A 15,959-nucleotide genomic window follows, 5' to 3' on the forward strand; every position below is an offset into this window, starting at 1 on the left:
ACCAATAGTTAGATACTGCAGCTGCAGTAATGAGGGGTTTGTATTAAATTGTGGCAGTGAAGAGCTAAGCAACAAAGCAAAGCTATTTCTTTATAATTCAGATCCAATTAGAATTCAATCCAATGCAAAAGCCCAATATATAGACTTATCATCCCTCTAAAACACATTTCTTCGTTTCCTTTTCTCCCATAATTTCCTCGCGTCTCTCCCGTGCTTCCTCGGTGGGACGGACTAAGACGCGAGGAAGGGAGGCAAGTGGAGGAGCCGGGGATGCAATTTAAAAGAACTGAGATGTACGTTGGATTTATTAACACCTGATAATTTTAAACACCTGAGCAAACAGCCAGTGATATTAAAGGTTACAAATGTAAAGTATACCCACCAGATGGCTCTACAAAATATATACAAGGAAGAGAAAAAAATTAAAGTAAAATAAGAAAAAACATGGATGTGCAAAACAGAAAAAAGGAAAACAAAAATAAATATGACTAAATGACTTTTGCAAAAGCATCAGAGCATATAAATGAGACATAACTACAAAACGGACTGTAATCAATGTCTTCATCGAGTCCTGGATAAGTCGTGGCCTGGCTTTTTAATTTTTTTGCAAGAAGAGTGCCTTGAAACCTTTTCTTTCTTTTCTTTGTTTTTCCTCTTTTGAAAATTTGTGTTCTCCTTCCGAAGAGCACCTTCGTGATTTATTTGAACTTCTGAACACTCCAGACTTTTTTTTTCTTCTAAAATATTCTATCATGTAGAAACGTGTATGTAGACAGCTACACACTAAAATCTGTAGAAATGTAAGATTCACACTTAGTCAGTTAACATCCACACAAGCGAGACATTATTATAATGCTTACTTAATCTGCACTTTTTGTAGCCTATTGTATTCTGTATTCCTGTATTGTATTGAATGTGAAACTGTATGTTGTCCTGCACGCTTATGCTTTTCTTGGCCAGGTCGCTGTTGCAAATGAGAACATGTTCTCAACGGACTACCTGGTTAAATAAAGGTTAAATAAAATAAAAATAAATAATAATAATGAATGATTTTGCTTGAAATATGTGGAGCTGAATTTCTTGTGATTTCTTTCGAGAAACATTCTGTAGTGCAACAGTTCATTATTGTGAGTGCTGTAACAGTGCATTATGATACATTACTGACTGGGAGTAACTATTGCTTTTCCTAGGTACTGGAACAGAGAGGTTCAACAGGCGGCAAAAGATCTGTGCCCACCCAGACTTGCCAAAGTTCTTGTTCAGTGCTATTGGAGATCATATGCACTCATTGGAATATACATCTTTATAGAGGTACAGTGCAATCTCACAGTGAAACCAAACATCTACAGAGAACAATGCTGTTATTAACAATTCATATTTTCATTTTCTATCAGGAAGTTATCAAAGTCATTCAGCCGTTGCTACTTGGGAAGATAATTGAGTACTTTGAGAGTTATGACCCCACCAACACAGCTGCAGTCTATGAGGCCTACAGCTATGCTGCAGGCTTCTCCTTGTTAACCATCGTTCTGGCTGTCCTTCATCATCTCTATTTCTACCACGTCCAGCGGGCAGGCATGAAGATTCGTGTGGCCATGTGCCACATGATTTATCAGAAGGTCAGTCATTATGACACATCTATGTATAAATGTCTGTATGTATGTATGTATGACTTCATTTAAAACCTTTCTTCTGCAAAGGCTCTTTGTCTTAACAGCAAAGCATTTGCCAAAACTACCACAGGACAAATTGTGAACCTCTTATCCAATGATGTCAACAAATTTGATGAGGTAATCATATGAAAGTATTTTATGTGTATATCTTTAAATTCATATTTCACATGTGAATTACTCATTCAATAAAACAGACCATACCTCAGTAATTCTTTCCTCTTCATCGTTTTATAACAGGTAACCTTATATTTGCACTTTTTGTGGATTGGTCCTCTACAAGCAGCAACTGTAATATTTTTGTTGATGTATGCGATTGGCCCATCATGCCTTGCGGGAATGGCTGTCTTCTTCATCCTGATGCCAGTACAGACTATGTTTGGACAGTTGTTCTCTAGTCTCAGGTTTGTAGTCATTCGCCAGATTGATCAAATATAGAAAACAATTTTCTTTACTTTAAGTTTATGTTGTGTGTTGCACTGGTACCAGGCCATTGCTGCAATTTGTGTCTGTTGTTTTAGGGCTGAAACAACAGTCTTAACAGATGACAGGATACGCACAATGAATGAAGTAATTTCTGGGATCCGCGTTATAAAGATGTATGGGTGGGAAAAGCCTTTTGCTGCATTGGTGGATGAGGTCAGAAGGTACACCAATAACTAACCTACCTTTCCTTTTACCAAATTTCATTGAAATCTATTAACATGTTTCTGTCATGTCCTCTTAATTAACATGCATGTAAAAAACAAATGCTCTTGTTTGCTGCAATACATTTGAGAATAATGTACCTGTACATGTAGTTTTGCAGTGTTTACTGACAACATGTCTTGTTATTGTACAGAATGGAAATCTCCAAGATCATGAAAAGCTCCTTCCTGCGTGGCCTGAACATGGCATCTTTCTTTGTGGCCAACAAGATCATTGTCTTCATCACCGTCTGTGTCTACGTGCTGACAGGAAACCAGTTGTCTGCTAGCAGAGTGTTTATGGCTGTTTCCCTCTATGGGGCGGTCAGACTCACCATCACACTCTTCTTTCCCTTTGCCATAGAGAAGGTCTCTGAGTCTCTCATCAGCATTAGAAGGATTCAAGTAAATACACCACAGCCAGGCCATATTTGTGTTTGTTGATTACTGTCTATGGAAACTGAAACTCTGAATGTAATTTTCCTTCTAAGAATTTTCTTTTGCTGGATGAAGTTGCTCCTCAGCATTTGGGGCTTCCTGTGGCAGAGAAGAAAGATTGTATGGTGAAAATTCAGGATTTAATATGCTACTGGGATAAGGTGAGAATTATTTGTGGGCATTGTGTCTCTCCTTATAGATAGTGTCGCTATAGAGATTGTGAAGCCTCTGGGACAAACTTTTGATTTTGAGCTATTTAAGTAAAGCGGACATGAACAGACTTTCTGAATAGGTATTACATGACAGGGTTTCAGTTCATTTACTTTGTCTTACAGATGCTAGAGGCTCCAACTTTACAGAACGTGTCTTTTACAGTGAGGCCTGAGCAGCTCCTGGCAGTAATCGGACCTGTTGGGGCTGGAAAGGTCAGGTCTATTTGTAGTCTTGGGTTTATAGGCATGCACACACATGTTGATAAACTTGAGACATGTTAAGTAACTCAAAAATGTTAATAATATAATATTATCAATTGTATTAGCAGTAAAGAGTGTTAAGTCAGTGCTGAGTTTTTAGTTTTGAATGCCATATAAAAAGTCACTGGTTTTAATACCAAGATTGCTTAATTTTGCCATACGTTATTGTATTAAACTGTTATTGTAAGATAGTAGAGCTATCATTTCTCATTAAAGCTATTCTTTTGGTTAGCTGAAATGCCATTAATTATTGTCTTTTGGAAAATATACTTATTCACTTTCTTAGCAAGAGTTAGATGAGAAGATAAATATCTCTCTCATGGTTGTGTAGCTTAGTCTAGCTTAGTTTAGCATAAAGACTGGAAGCAGGGGGAAACAGCTAGCCTGGCTCTCATAAGTTCAAAAATACACCTCACCAGCACCTCTAAAGCTTCCTAATTAACATGTTGTAAGTTGTTTGTTTAATGTATTCACAAACAGAAACGACAATGTGTGTTTTACTGGGAGTTATGTTATGTTGTTCTTGAAATCTGTTTTTTTGTCCTGTGTTTGTGCATGCCAGTCCTCGCTCCTCAGTGCCATCCTGGGAGAACTGAGTCAGGAAAGTGGTGTGGTCAAGGTCAAAGGAGAGCTGACATATACTTCTCAGCTGCCTTGGATTTTACCTGGTACGATTCGGAGCAACATCCTTTTTGGCAAAGAGCTCAACCCCCAGAAGTATGATAGAGTTCTGAGAGCCTGCGCCCTCAAGAGAGTGAGAATCGCTGTTGATTATTACATGCCCCACTGCATTTTCATTTTCTATAGTCTAGGTATTAGGAAAGTTTAGCTAGTAGTGAGTCCAGTGTAAATGTGAATGACTGGTAAGGGTTGCATTTGGACCCTTTTCAGGACATGGACCTATTGCCAGGTGGTGACTTGGCGATAGTTGGGGACAGAGGGGCCAACCTCAGTGGAGGACAGAAGGCAAGAGTCAGCTTAGCAAGGTGTGCTAGATAACTACAGCAATGCACATTTCTTTCGGTGTCAGTGACCGAGATAACCTCCATATTTGTGTATCTTTTAGAGCAGTGTATCAGGATGCAGATATCTACTTGCTGGATGACCCTCTCAGTGCTGTGGATGCCAAGGTGGGAAGGCACCTCTTTGAAGAGTAAGTTTTGTTACTAACATCTCCCCATTTTTGTCAATGGAGAACTCCAGTGGAAAGTACATATCAGTTAATCAGGTGTTAAAATCAGATGGTGAAAATATATTAGTAGTTTTTGTATTTCTGCATAAAAAAAACATGTTTCCTTCAGGTGCATTTGTGGACTTTTGAGGAAGAAGCCTCGTATCCTGGTTACTCATCAAATCCAGTATCTGAAGGCTGCAGATCAAATTGTTGTCTTAAATCAGGTGTGTGTTTGTCTTTGTGTGCTTCTGAAAGTTTACATGTAAAGAAAAGTGCTCAGTTGGTAATTAAACAGAATGTTAGTGCATCAAATAAGCCAACCCAAGAGTTGTTACTGTTTATGATGCTCCATGTTCTCTGAATATTTGCTATAATTATTTTTTTAAATTACGTTATATGGTGTAAAAATGACATTCACTGTCTTATAGTATCACTTAGGCCTATGTCTAATTGCATTGTGTTTCTCAGCTCAATAACTTTTCAGTTATACTACACCCAAAATGTATCTTTTTGGTATCAAACAGTCACCCCCTGTAGACTTCAAGGTTGCTTTAAAAAGTTTGTAGTTACCTGAGGACATCAGCTGTCAGCTTGGATTCACAGCGATTAAAGTGGATTCCAACGATGACCCAGTTTCATGACCAAAAGAAAACAGTGAGTGTCTCCTGCTCCTTTATTGGTCAGACGAACCACTCTGTTTTGTATAGGACATGCAGAGTCATGCTTACCAGCAGCAAGTGACGTATGACCATGGCAATGACAGAGCAGTCCCCAACCAGTTTAGTGTTGAAGCCTCACTAACTGATTTGTGGCCAATCGGTGGCAGAATAACTAAAGAACAAGCTGACAATTGGGTGGTATTGCTAATGCATACAGTGCTTACACTCTCGGCTCATTATCATCCCATTGGAACAGTGTCTAGCTGCTTGATGATTCAAGTCCAAAAGTTACTGACATTTTAGCTCTGGTTTGGTCTTTTTTGACTCTTGAGGAAAACATTGGCATGCTTGGCTCTCTAGATGTTTGCATTTCTGCACCTGCTGGTTGCTAATTTTGTCTGTCTGTAAGTTTTTTTTTTTTAGTCAACAAGCTCTAAAAACAACAAACGGGCTTGACGAGAACAGTGCTCCTCAACCATACAATATGTTTGGGTTGTAAAATGAAAACAATGAAGTTCTACAGAAATATTCTCTAGTCACTACAAGCAATCCCTTCCAAACTCCACATAGTCATTTTAATCAGTGTTGATATAAAATAGAATAATATTATTGATTAGCAACGTTACCGATCTTCAATTGGTAACAAAAAAATCAATATGCATATATTATGCAGTGGTAGAGTGGGTAAAACAATGGGAAATGCATGATTTAACTTTATAATATCCATTAATATGACACTCATTTATTACTTTTACTTAAATATTTTTTATATACAGTATGAACTGTGACTATTGTTGTCAAAATACATCCAACATGGTGGAAGACATTCAAGAACATTCTGTCAAAAGCCTCAATGAGTATGTTATTCTATTACTTATATATAACACTTTGAGGAATTTGTGTGTGTGTTCCTTTCTGTAAGAGTTTAAAAGTTACATTCATAGGCAAACAAACTAACATACATGTTCTTTTTATTAGTAATATTAACAGGGGCTCATATATCATGTCACTTACAGATGCAGAAATTTCCAGGACTATGTGTGAGACTTCTTGTGCTCTTAACTGCATCTCTTTGCTGTCATTGCCAGGGTAAGATGATGGCACGGGGGACCTACAATGAGTTGCAGAGCTCTGGACTCGACTTCACCACCCTGTTTAAGAAGGAGGAGGAGGAGGAGGACGGCCAGGAGGGGGAGAAGCAGGGCGCGACCCCCATCCCTTGGACTGTGTCCCGCTTCCCCCATACAGTCTCTGACAACTCAATATCCTCTATGTCCTCTCTCTCCGCCTCTCTGTACTCTTTGACTGATGGAGCAGAGCCACTTACAGTGGTAGGTATATTTGAAACATCAAATTACTACAACTTGGCTATAATTTAAAAACATGGTTTTCATCAAGCTTTAAGCATATGTGTGTGGGGAAAGGCTTGTGTGCATTCTACCAGCCACTAGAGGGCAGAGGGTACTCACATTTTCCCTGCTGCTCATTTCTGCCTGATCTGAAATGTTGCTGGATGGCTGGCATTGACACTAGTGTCTATTTGTAGGCAGTGCAACCAACGGAGGAGGAAAGCCGCTCAGAAGGAAACGTCGGCCTGCGTATGTATGTGAAGTATTTCAGGGCAGGCGCTAACTTCCTGGTCCTCTTGGTCCTCATTTTACTCAATGCCCTAGCACATGTGAGTCACCTTCTTTTATTATTATTATATATTATTATTATTAATTTGGAATTTTGGAAAAATACAATATTTATCTCAAGTGAATTTGAGACAAAATTGAATGATGAAATGAATTTACTTTTTTTATATTTAATTTGTTTGTGTGTTTGCTTGTTTAGATCACCTTTGTTCTACAAGACTGGTGGCTTGCTCGCTGGTAAGATTTTGTTTCTCTTACACCCTGTAAAAAGCATGGATGCTTTCAAAATTTGAGAATAGCAGGTGTTGTAAGCCAAACTGACTGATTTTCTGAGACTGGAAATGGTCAATGATTTAATAGAAGACGACTGAACCAACAAACTGTTTTTTTTTGGCATTATCTGTCACTTGTTGAAACTGACCTTGTGCTTCAGGACAGGAAGATTGTGTTCTGTGTAGTGCCTTCATGTTGCAGCATTCTTTGTTTGTTGTGTTTATTTGTCCTTGTGGATTTTTGGTTCTTTTGTCGCTGACTTGCAGGGCCTCTGAACAGAAGCACCTCAATGTGACAGAGCACCTCAATGGCAGCTTCTCTCGGCAGCTGGACCTTGACCTGTACCTAGGTGTTTACGCAGGTGAAGCTCACAAAGCGCACATTGCTTTTTTGTGTACTGTTGAGGCTCTGAATACGCCAGCCATTCAATGAACAGATCCACAGTTCTCTGGCTGTGGCCCAAGGCCTTCAAGGCCCAGTGTACTGTATGTGTACATGGGCCTCAGCTGTACAGGGAGATAGCAGTGCCTTTCTTGTTCTCTGCTGTTGGATTGCTCTGCTTGTCTCCCTGTGACCCCCAGACACTTCCCTCGTTCAGGCTTTTTGTATTGACAGTGATAGTAGACAAAAAAGCATCATTGAAGGAAAAACACAAGTAGAATACATCTTCTTTTTTGTGCCATTCATCATGCTTAATACTGGAACCTTAAATGCATAGCTGACTACAAGGATAGCATTGTAGTGTGCTGATGGATTTTTTTTTCTCTCTCTGCTTTGGTCAGGTTTAACAGCCACTTCAGTAGTGTTTGGCTTCCTTCGCAGCTTGGTCTTCTTTAATGTCCTGGTGAGCTCGGCCCAAACCCTACACAACAGCATGTTTGATGCCGTCCTCCGGACCCCTGTACACTTTTTCGATATCAATCCAATTGGTAAGTGGCTCACCTCCTTCTCAACTTCTCATTTAGATAACTACTAACATATTCATAACATGACCAAGGTGTTAAAGGATTGATGTATGGGGATTATGAGATGTTAACATCCAGTGGGACCTGCTGTAGAAGCTCTAGTGGTGAGATGCAATATCTCACCACTAGAGAGCAGACTGTTACTTACTTAGTCATGTTTCGAGCCACTTTACAAACAGCCATATGCTTGCCTTTAAACTCCATAGTCAGTTATTAGTTTGTAAGTTAAATATATATATAATAATTTATAATAACTTGTATTTTCAAATGCTACATTTTTCATATAAAACTGTAAATAATTGTATTCAAGGATTTCATATTATAATGTTATTATTGAAATGTTTATGTAATTTCTCAATAAATATAATTAATAACTGATAAATATTAATCAGAAGATCTAATATGTACTTTAATATAAAAACTGTACTTTCAGTCATACAAGCTCAAAGATGGTTTGTGGGACGTATGGGGTTTAATATCTGATTGTGAATAAACTGGCATCACAAAACAGGCTTTACAAAAGTAACCAAGAGGCCAATTTAGTCAAAACGCCTTGTGATATGGCTTAATATGTAGCCATAATGTATTTAAAAATGAGTAACGAGAGTCCTATCTTTTTTTATTGTGAGTTTGAACAAAAAGCAAACAGTCATATTGAATACATACTGTTTGCACTAGATCTTGGACAGTGTTATGTTTGGACTATAGAGCTTTGTAAATACAGATGTATTTATCTTGTGTGCTGTATCAGAAATCTTCGATTATTTCATTAGCTTTATAGGCTGTAGCTGCTGGACCAATGGAGTGGGCAGATGGACACGATTTTAATAAGTGTGCAAACACTCCAAATACGTCTGACTTTACTTAGGGAGGGCTGCTGGTTTTTTCTTCAGGTGTGTTTTGCACCGCCTTTTATTATTAGTATTTTAGTATTTCAAGATTTCTTTAAATCATTTGCAAAATGTTTTGCTCTTCTTGTTATTGTCTCTCTATGACTTTGTGGTATTCATTAAAAAAAACTATTTTAATTAGGTGAAATAACGTCACTAAATTGTTTCATTTATATCCAATGTCAGCTGTCGAATGGCCCACTTTGATAACTTTAATTGTTCACCTGTCAGCAGATAATTACTCAGCCTAATCTCTTCATAGTGACATGCATGTACAGCACAATCAGCTCGGGTGGGAATTCTCAACAAGAAGGAAACTTGTATCTGTATAATGAGTCATAATAAGCTAATAACACAAGTCTAAATATGATTTGAGGGTGTTCAGGAGCTTGCGGTTTCGTCTGGTATTAGAAGTGGGTGCAGCGACAAAGCTTTGCAAAGCTGTGTTTGGAGCAAACACCACAGGTCTTAATCTTAGGCTTTTGTTTCTAGTGCTGCTGTTGTGTTACGTATTGGACTACCTGACGGTTTATCTGGGTGTGCCTTGCTTGGTAATCTACACAGGGGAGGAGGACAAACACTTTGAATAATGTAATAATCTGTTTAATAGCGCAGCAAAGGAGAGGCTTAACAGACACTGCTATCTGATTGCTGTTGTGCTGCTATCAGTAACCATTGTATGACCAGTCCAGTCATTGCAGCTTGGCCTCTAGGCTGGCAAACAACAGTGTATCTGGCTGGATTTATAGACAACTGTCCCAGAGAGTGAGTTTTTTTTGTCCTTAGTCCAGTCAACAGTAGATTAAGCATGACCATGACATTTTTTTACAATATAAATAAGTTTCAGTCATTTACATTTTTTTTACTTTTCTTCTCCTGGTCTGTATTTTTTGATTCATTCGCTTGAGTGAAACCGAACAGAAAAGACCAGGACAAAAACCACTGTCAGCTCTGCCGTTTTTCTCTTACTCTTTTTTCTTTCTTTCTTAATGTTTTGCTTCTTTTTTTCCTCCTTTATACAATAACTGCCACTTTCACCACAACTGCTTCCACACATCCACTACTCTCATGCAATAAGTGTGAGTAATTTGTAACTGTGTGCTGATGTGTTGTTAAGGATTTGACAACTGTTTACATGTGTAAGTGATAGGTGCGCTGCTGCTGAACAGGCCAAGTGTTTGATAGCTGTCCACGGAGTTAAAGGTTACCATTTCAAGCATCACTGCATAAAGGTCCTATTTGTTATTCTGTGAATGTGGTTTATAACAATAGAGTACAGCAGTGGTGAATTATGTTTGATGGAGAGGCATTGTAGCTCCTCTGTATCAGTCACTGAATGTGCCATTTGTATCATGTGTCTGTGTTATCTTTTGTGCCGTGTGGAAATAGTTGATTTCCAAGTTTGGACTTGTGGTGATGAAAACCTTTTATATTTTGTAACAATACTATTTGATAAGAATAAATCTAGATGACGTTGATAACACTACAGACTGCTATTTCCTCTACTATATTAATTTATATAACTTAATGTATTCATGTTGCTCAATTTTAGCAATATGGACAGTCTTATTACAGCTGTTCATCCAAATGTGATCCAGTTAGAGCAGCACAGACAGCGGTGGATGTGTTGAGCTGATGTTGATCCCTGTAATTTAGTGTCATTGAGTGGGCTAATCCCCTCAGAGACTGCAGGCCAGGGCTTCAGCTCATCAGCACAGTCAAGAAGTGGAGTTTCAGTCAAAACACACACACAGACACACACACACACACACACACACACACACAGACACACACACACACACACACACACACACACACACACACACACACACACACACACGCACACACACACACACACGCACACACATGCACACACTCACTTCTACCGTCCCCCTTTCACATCGGCATAGTGGGCCATCTCAGTGCTAGGTGTCACTCAGTTGCTGTTTACGCAGGGAACATTGGATCTTCTGTAGTCAGTGATGTGAGATTCTAATTGTGTCTACAGAGGCAATGTTTTGAATGTCTGTATTTCAGGTCTGGAATGCAAGAGTGTTAAGAGCAAAGTGGAGGAAATACTGCAGAGAGGATGATGATATCGAGGTGTGTAAATTGAATGTGGAGATGGAGCCGTGTGTGTGTGTGCAGTATGGCTGATAGGGCTCCCCTCGCTCGGCACTTCCACTATTTAATTGCATGAAAGGGAAGCAGAGGAGATTGCAGGAGCCTGTCGGTGTGAGCGAAGAGAATGGATTTAGAATGTATTAGTATTGGCAGCAAGGCGCCGGCGGTGGGAGGCTGCCCCAAGCCCCGAGGCCCTTCATGGAAGTGCAGGTGAGCTGTGCCACCTCCAGCCTTGGCAGCCCCCTCCCCAGTATTCCTTCATTATCTCACTTCCCTGACTGAAAGGCCCCTCCAACTGCACTGGGGCCCACACATGGAGCGGCTCTGAGTTGTCCCCTTATCTTGATGTTTACAGGGAACAGCGATTTGCCACACGCCCTGCTCTAGCCGGACCCCACTGTTCCACTTCTTTAAGTGTGATTGGGGGCCTTGCTCACCTAATATTTCCACCTAAGGGGCCACCTTAGTTGGAAGGGCTTGATATTTCCTGAGCCTAAAAAATAGTGCAAATCACCCCTGGAGTCTTAAACCATGAGAAATTGTTTGATACTAATGCTGCTGATATCCTGAAACGTCTATACCCCTCTCTACACAATAGGTGATATTGTTGACAACCACCCATAGTGATTGAAGCCATTGTCCCATGCCGATCTTACCTCATAGGCATTTCCATGCAGTGAATGTCTTTGTGTAACTGCACCACTGTAATGTATCCCCTCTATAGTCTGCGCAGGATGGAGAAGGGTCTTTACTTCATCCCCTCTGAAACTCTGTTGACTGAGCTGCTTGTCAAACAGCTGATAGCTGGCTGATGTTCTCTGCTCTAACACCCTCTAACCATAGTATGATGTAACCCAGAGAAACCTTCCCTTTTCTCATTGGCATTGTTTGTCAGATATGCATGAATTTAGGTCATCTATGGCTTAGACAGTAAAATTACATAAAATATTATTGGATCTTCTGCAAACACAGTTTGACAAGCACTCCCCCCATTCCCAGACTAAAGCAGCTATATTCTACACTAGTATAGTAGCAGCTCTACCCCCTTGCATGAACCCTCCCCTCAGGATGTCTGTATGCTAAAGGGGCACTCACACTGTGAATAAGATTAGTCTGCCTCCAAGTGTACAACATGCTTACGCCACTTGACTTTGAATCAGTACTGATTTGGAGCATTGCTGGATTGTTGCGGGGAATAATGCTCTGGCTGGGTTTATGCAATGGCTGTTATGGGGAGCCCGGCCTCGTCTGCATGCATGTTTTAGGCGGGAGCGGCATTTTGGATAAAGCTGTAAGCTGCTTACGGCCGTGGAGAGAGGTGATTACAGGGCCCACCTCCGTAGGACTGACTGGGAGGCTGGGAGGCAACTTTTAGGTCCGTGGCATGGCTCCGCCACGCCTCCGAGTGCCATACCGCCACATTCTGCTAATGTGCCGCTCAGCCGTTTCCTCTCTGTCCCGTACCAAGTCCTACCCTTATTCATGGCCTATTCTGTGAGCTCAAATAAACTCATCTGCATGCTTGTGAGGTTGGTTTCACTCTATCAGGGGTTGTACACTAAATACTGTATGTGTGTGCTGCTTTATTTACATTCTCCTCTGACAGATATTATTTTTCGCTTAGTGTCACCGTCAGAGACAATGGGTTGCTTAAGTACAGTATTAAACATTATGACACCAATTTGGAGATGCTTTGACAGGGAATACACTATAGACTACACACAAAAGATCTACAGTACAGCTTGTTTGTGTCTTTTGACTTAAGCCCTGTTCATGTAGTGGCAATGTTGGCACTGCTCTGGTACTTTTTTGTCTGCCTCTGAGAGTCAGAGGGTTTCATTCAAGGACAGAAATAGAGAAAGCCTTTCTGTCTTGTCTGCCTTTAGGTAGTGAAGTGTGGGAATTTGCTATCACTGACCCTGCAGTAAACCGTGTGTGAAAGCAGCTGGAGTGTAATCTTATGTGTTGTGGGATCAGAATAGGGGAGCAAAGTTACTAAAGAATCGAAAAAATTGGCTGCCACATCACCTGCGCAGAGCATCAGCCAAACTAATGAACACCTGAGCAGATTGGAGGCAACTCAATTAACGTCACTGACACTGCCAGTCAGAGCATAAAGGCAGGTACGCAGCTTCTGTTGCCCTTTTGTTTCCAAACAAAAGGTTCCCTCGTGTATTCAGACAAGAGTAGGGCAGTCTTTATGAAATGCTAGACAAATAATGATTCATTGTTTAATCTAGATAGGCCTGTGTTTTTTCATCAGTGTATAAGTTCTTTTCTATTAAATTGGAGGGGACTTTGGTAACAGTTGCTCAATAGTCTAGTGAGACTGAAGGAAATTGAAACAAACTAAATATTGTTTTTATGGGTTCAGATTAGCTAATGGATAACGAATATGTATATGCATTTGATTTAGATGTGTTATTCCAAATCCAATTAATACTCCAAGTGTTCTCTCACTCTATACAATTACACATTACATAATCTTGTTTCCCCTAATTTTACTATAGTACTTCTGATCGGACAAATCATACACTTTGCACCTTTCTAACCAATAAGACCACATTTTGCTTTCAATTGTGTGATTCTATTTTACGTATATCATATCTAATGTCATCTAATCTGTGCTTTTGTGTTGTGTTTCCCAGGAAGAATCCTCAACAGGTTTTCGAAGGACATTGGTTACCTGGACTCTCTGCTCCCATGGACGTTTGTGGACTTTATCCAGGTGAGTCTCACCTCGGCAGGTTTGGTCGCTGGCGCTGCAGCATGGGAAGGCCATTTCATGCCTGGCTAAACCTGCTTTGTGGTCCGGGTCCCCTAATCTGGAAACAATTACTGTAGGATTACCCGCCAGCGCGGCCCAGCGCCTGCACAGATTTAATAAAAGTGTGCACATAGGCTGAGGGCGTGGCTCCCTCTGTGTGACACAACAGAAGCGGCATCTTCAGAGAATGTGTTTGGAGACTAAACAAGTGATTGGGAGAGAGAAAGGTACCAAAGAGGAAATAAAGGCCACAGGATGGTGGGGATGATTTGGAGGAAAACAGTGGGGAGGCAAGGAGGGGGTGACGAGGACAATTTGTTGAGTGGCAAAGAGAAGAAGTGTGAGCAGCAGACGTACGATGTGTTGCAGGAGAGGAGCTGGAAGCGTGGTAGAGGGGAAAAGGGGACAGGTCAGTTGGAACCGATCCAGAGCGGGACTTGCCCCTCTTAAGGCGATTCACCTAATGCTCTACAGTCTTAGGCCTGGTAGCCAAGGGCCACCCTGGTGCATAACCAGGTTAGGTTACCAAATGCCACCGTGCCACCATGACAGCCATCTCCCACGAAAGCCTGCGGAGATGAGCCAGCTCATGCACCTAGCACCACAAAGAAGGGAATGTTCGCTGCACAATTCGAGGTAGAGGAGCAGGCGTGGCTCTTTGGTTAGGGCCAAAGAATAGAACAAAGGCACGCTGAAAACGAATCCCCACTCCACAATGCCTGAGTGATGTTTGTGGCAGATACCCATCTCACTGTAGACAAAAGCCATCTTAAATGCTGAAAGCACAAAGGATCATATGCACAAAGCCTTTTTGTCTGCCACAGTTTCCCTCATTTTGATAATAAGGTGAATAATGGCTGGAGTAAAATAATAAGTTTGTAGAAGGCACATAGGTCCAACTGAAACCAGTGAAAGTAGAGGTCATGACTAAAAACAGTCTTGTATTGCACATATGTACTCAGTGTATGACTTATCTATTCCACCATATTAGTTATTACCTGACTTATGGAATACAAGAAACAATACTATTTAAACCATGTGTCTGTATTATAGTTAAAAATACCTTTTAATAACTCAAGAGCAAACTGTCAAAATAAGACTAGCTATATCATAGACTGGCTGTATCATGTACACATGGTTTCTGCTGGTTGTTCGCTCCAGCAGAAAGTGGGAAGTGATTGTGGTAGTGGACAAAGGTGGCATCCTTTGGACAGAATACTTTTGTTTGTGTGGCTTTCTGCTCTTGTTTGCAGGTGTCTTTCATGAAGCAGTCTTTAATGCTTTCAGGAAGGACGTTTTTCACTCTTTTTATCAAAGTATTAGCCGCGCAGAAAAGCTGCTGATCCTGACTATTGTTGCTCATTCGTGGAGGGACATTTCCCCATAGTCATTGTTTAAATGGTTGTCAGTGGGGAATAAAGTGAAACTTCATAAACAATGCCCTAACTGGTTTATCTCTCTCTATGGGGAGAGGCCGCTTCTGTGCGGGGATTTGCACCAGAGCCTCCGCCTTTATGGTGGAGTAAGCACTTCACAGCCCCTCAGCACTGCTCCCATACCCGCCTAACAAGGGGATTCCCTCAAGCTGGGGAAACCTGGTTACACCCCAGACCCCTATTTTTCTTCACAGGTCTCATCAAGTAGTAATTTAGTGTATTTGGGAAAAAGGCTCTTTCTCTTCTCTCTTTATGGTCAGGGGACAAAGACAGAAATGTCAATTAAAAACACCTCAGGCTTTGGGGACTGTCTGCTTTTGTGTAGACTTGACCTTTAAATCCTGGGTTGCCTCTATTTTCACAGAGGGGGCAGAGGAGGAGGGCAAGACAATAAGGGGTGAGTACAGGGGTCTTTCAGTGGAGGATTTTGTGTGAAGGCTCTTGACCAAATCACACCACTAACTGTCGGGTCCATAGCTACATTCATAGGTCTTCTTAACCATCCACGCAAATTCAGTTTGTCAGCATGTGCATGCTAAGACACCAGCTGACAGGTGCTTTCATTTAAGTTTGACTTAGCCCGGTCTCACCAATTTTAATGGCATATAAACATGCATAAAGACTGGCTCATGAATCATTAATTTTTTTAACATTGTGAACAAAGACATCAGCTTGTGTGATCAGGCTCTGTCAGTCAGTTTTGTGTCTATAATGCTGCTGACCCGTGAGTGCTATAGTGTGGCGTTCTGTCTGTTGTTGCACATGAT

The 15,959-nt window shown here is 40.8% G+C and overlaps 1 protein-coding gene across 3 annotated transcripts in view; it reads left to right on the forward strand.

Moving 5' to 3' along the window:
- LOC120570426 (multidrug resistance-associated protein 4-like) overlaps positions 1 to 15,959 on the forward strand; it is a 40,308-nt gene that overhangs the window by 2,559 nt on the left and 21,790 nt on the right. For 2 of the 3 annotated variants that reach the window (XM_039818771.1, XM_039818772.1), the window contains exons 3-20: positions 1,191 to 1,311; positions 1,395 to 1,619; positions 1,701 to 1,790; positions 1,911 to 2,074; positions 2,192 to 2,317; positions 2,512 to 2,761; positions 2,848 to 2,955; positions 3,130 to 3,219; positions 3,830 to 4,021; positions 4,159 to 4,253; positions 4,334 to 4,420; positions 4,569 to 4,665; positions 6,189 to 6,431; positions 6,647 to 6,778; positions 6,937 to 6,974; positions 7,277 to 7,371; positions 7,793 to 7,939; positions 13,638 to 13,717. In XM_039818771.1, coding sequence (XP_039674705.1) covers positions 1,191 to 1,311; positions 1,395 to 1,619; positions 1,701 to 1,790; positions 1,911 to 2,074; positions 2,192 to 2,317; positions 2,512 to 2,761; positions 2,848 to 2,955; positions 3,130 to 3,219; positions 3,830 to 4,021; positions 4,159 to 4,253; positions 4,334 to 4,420; positions 4,569 to 4,665; positions 6,189 to 6,431; positions 6,647 to 6,778; positions 6,937 to 6,974; positions 7,277 to 7,371; positions 7,793 to 7,939; positions 13,638 to 13,717 — 2,380 coding nt within the window. Of the gene's footprint in view, positions 1 to 1,190; positions 1,312 to 1,394; positions 1,620 to 1,700; positions 1,791 to 1,910; positions 2,075 to 2,191; positions 2,318 to 2,511; positions 2,762 to 2,847; positions 2,956 to 3,129; positions 3,220 to 3,829; positions 4,022 to 4,158; positions 4,254 to 4,333; positions 4,421 to 4,568; positions 4,666 to 6,188; positions 6,432 to 6,646; positions 6,779 to 6,936; positions 6,975 to 7,276; positions 7,372 to 7,792; positions 7,940 to 13,637; positions 13,718 to 15,959 lie in introns of those variants that run through there. The other variant, XM_039818773.1, reaches the window with a different exon arrangement.

Source organism: Perca fluviatilis, chromosome 12, assembly GCF_010015445.1.
Source record: "Perca fluviatilis chromosome 12, GENO_Pfluv_1.0, whole genome shotgun sequence".
Taxonomy (NCBI): Eukaryota; Metazoa; Chordata; class Actinopteri; order Perciformes; family Percidae; genus Perca; species Perca fluviatilis.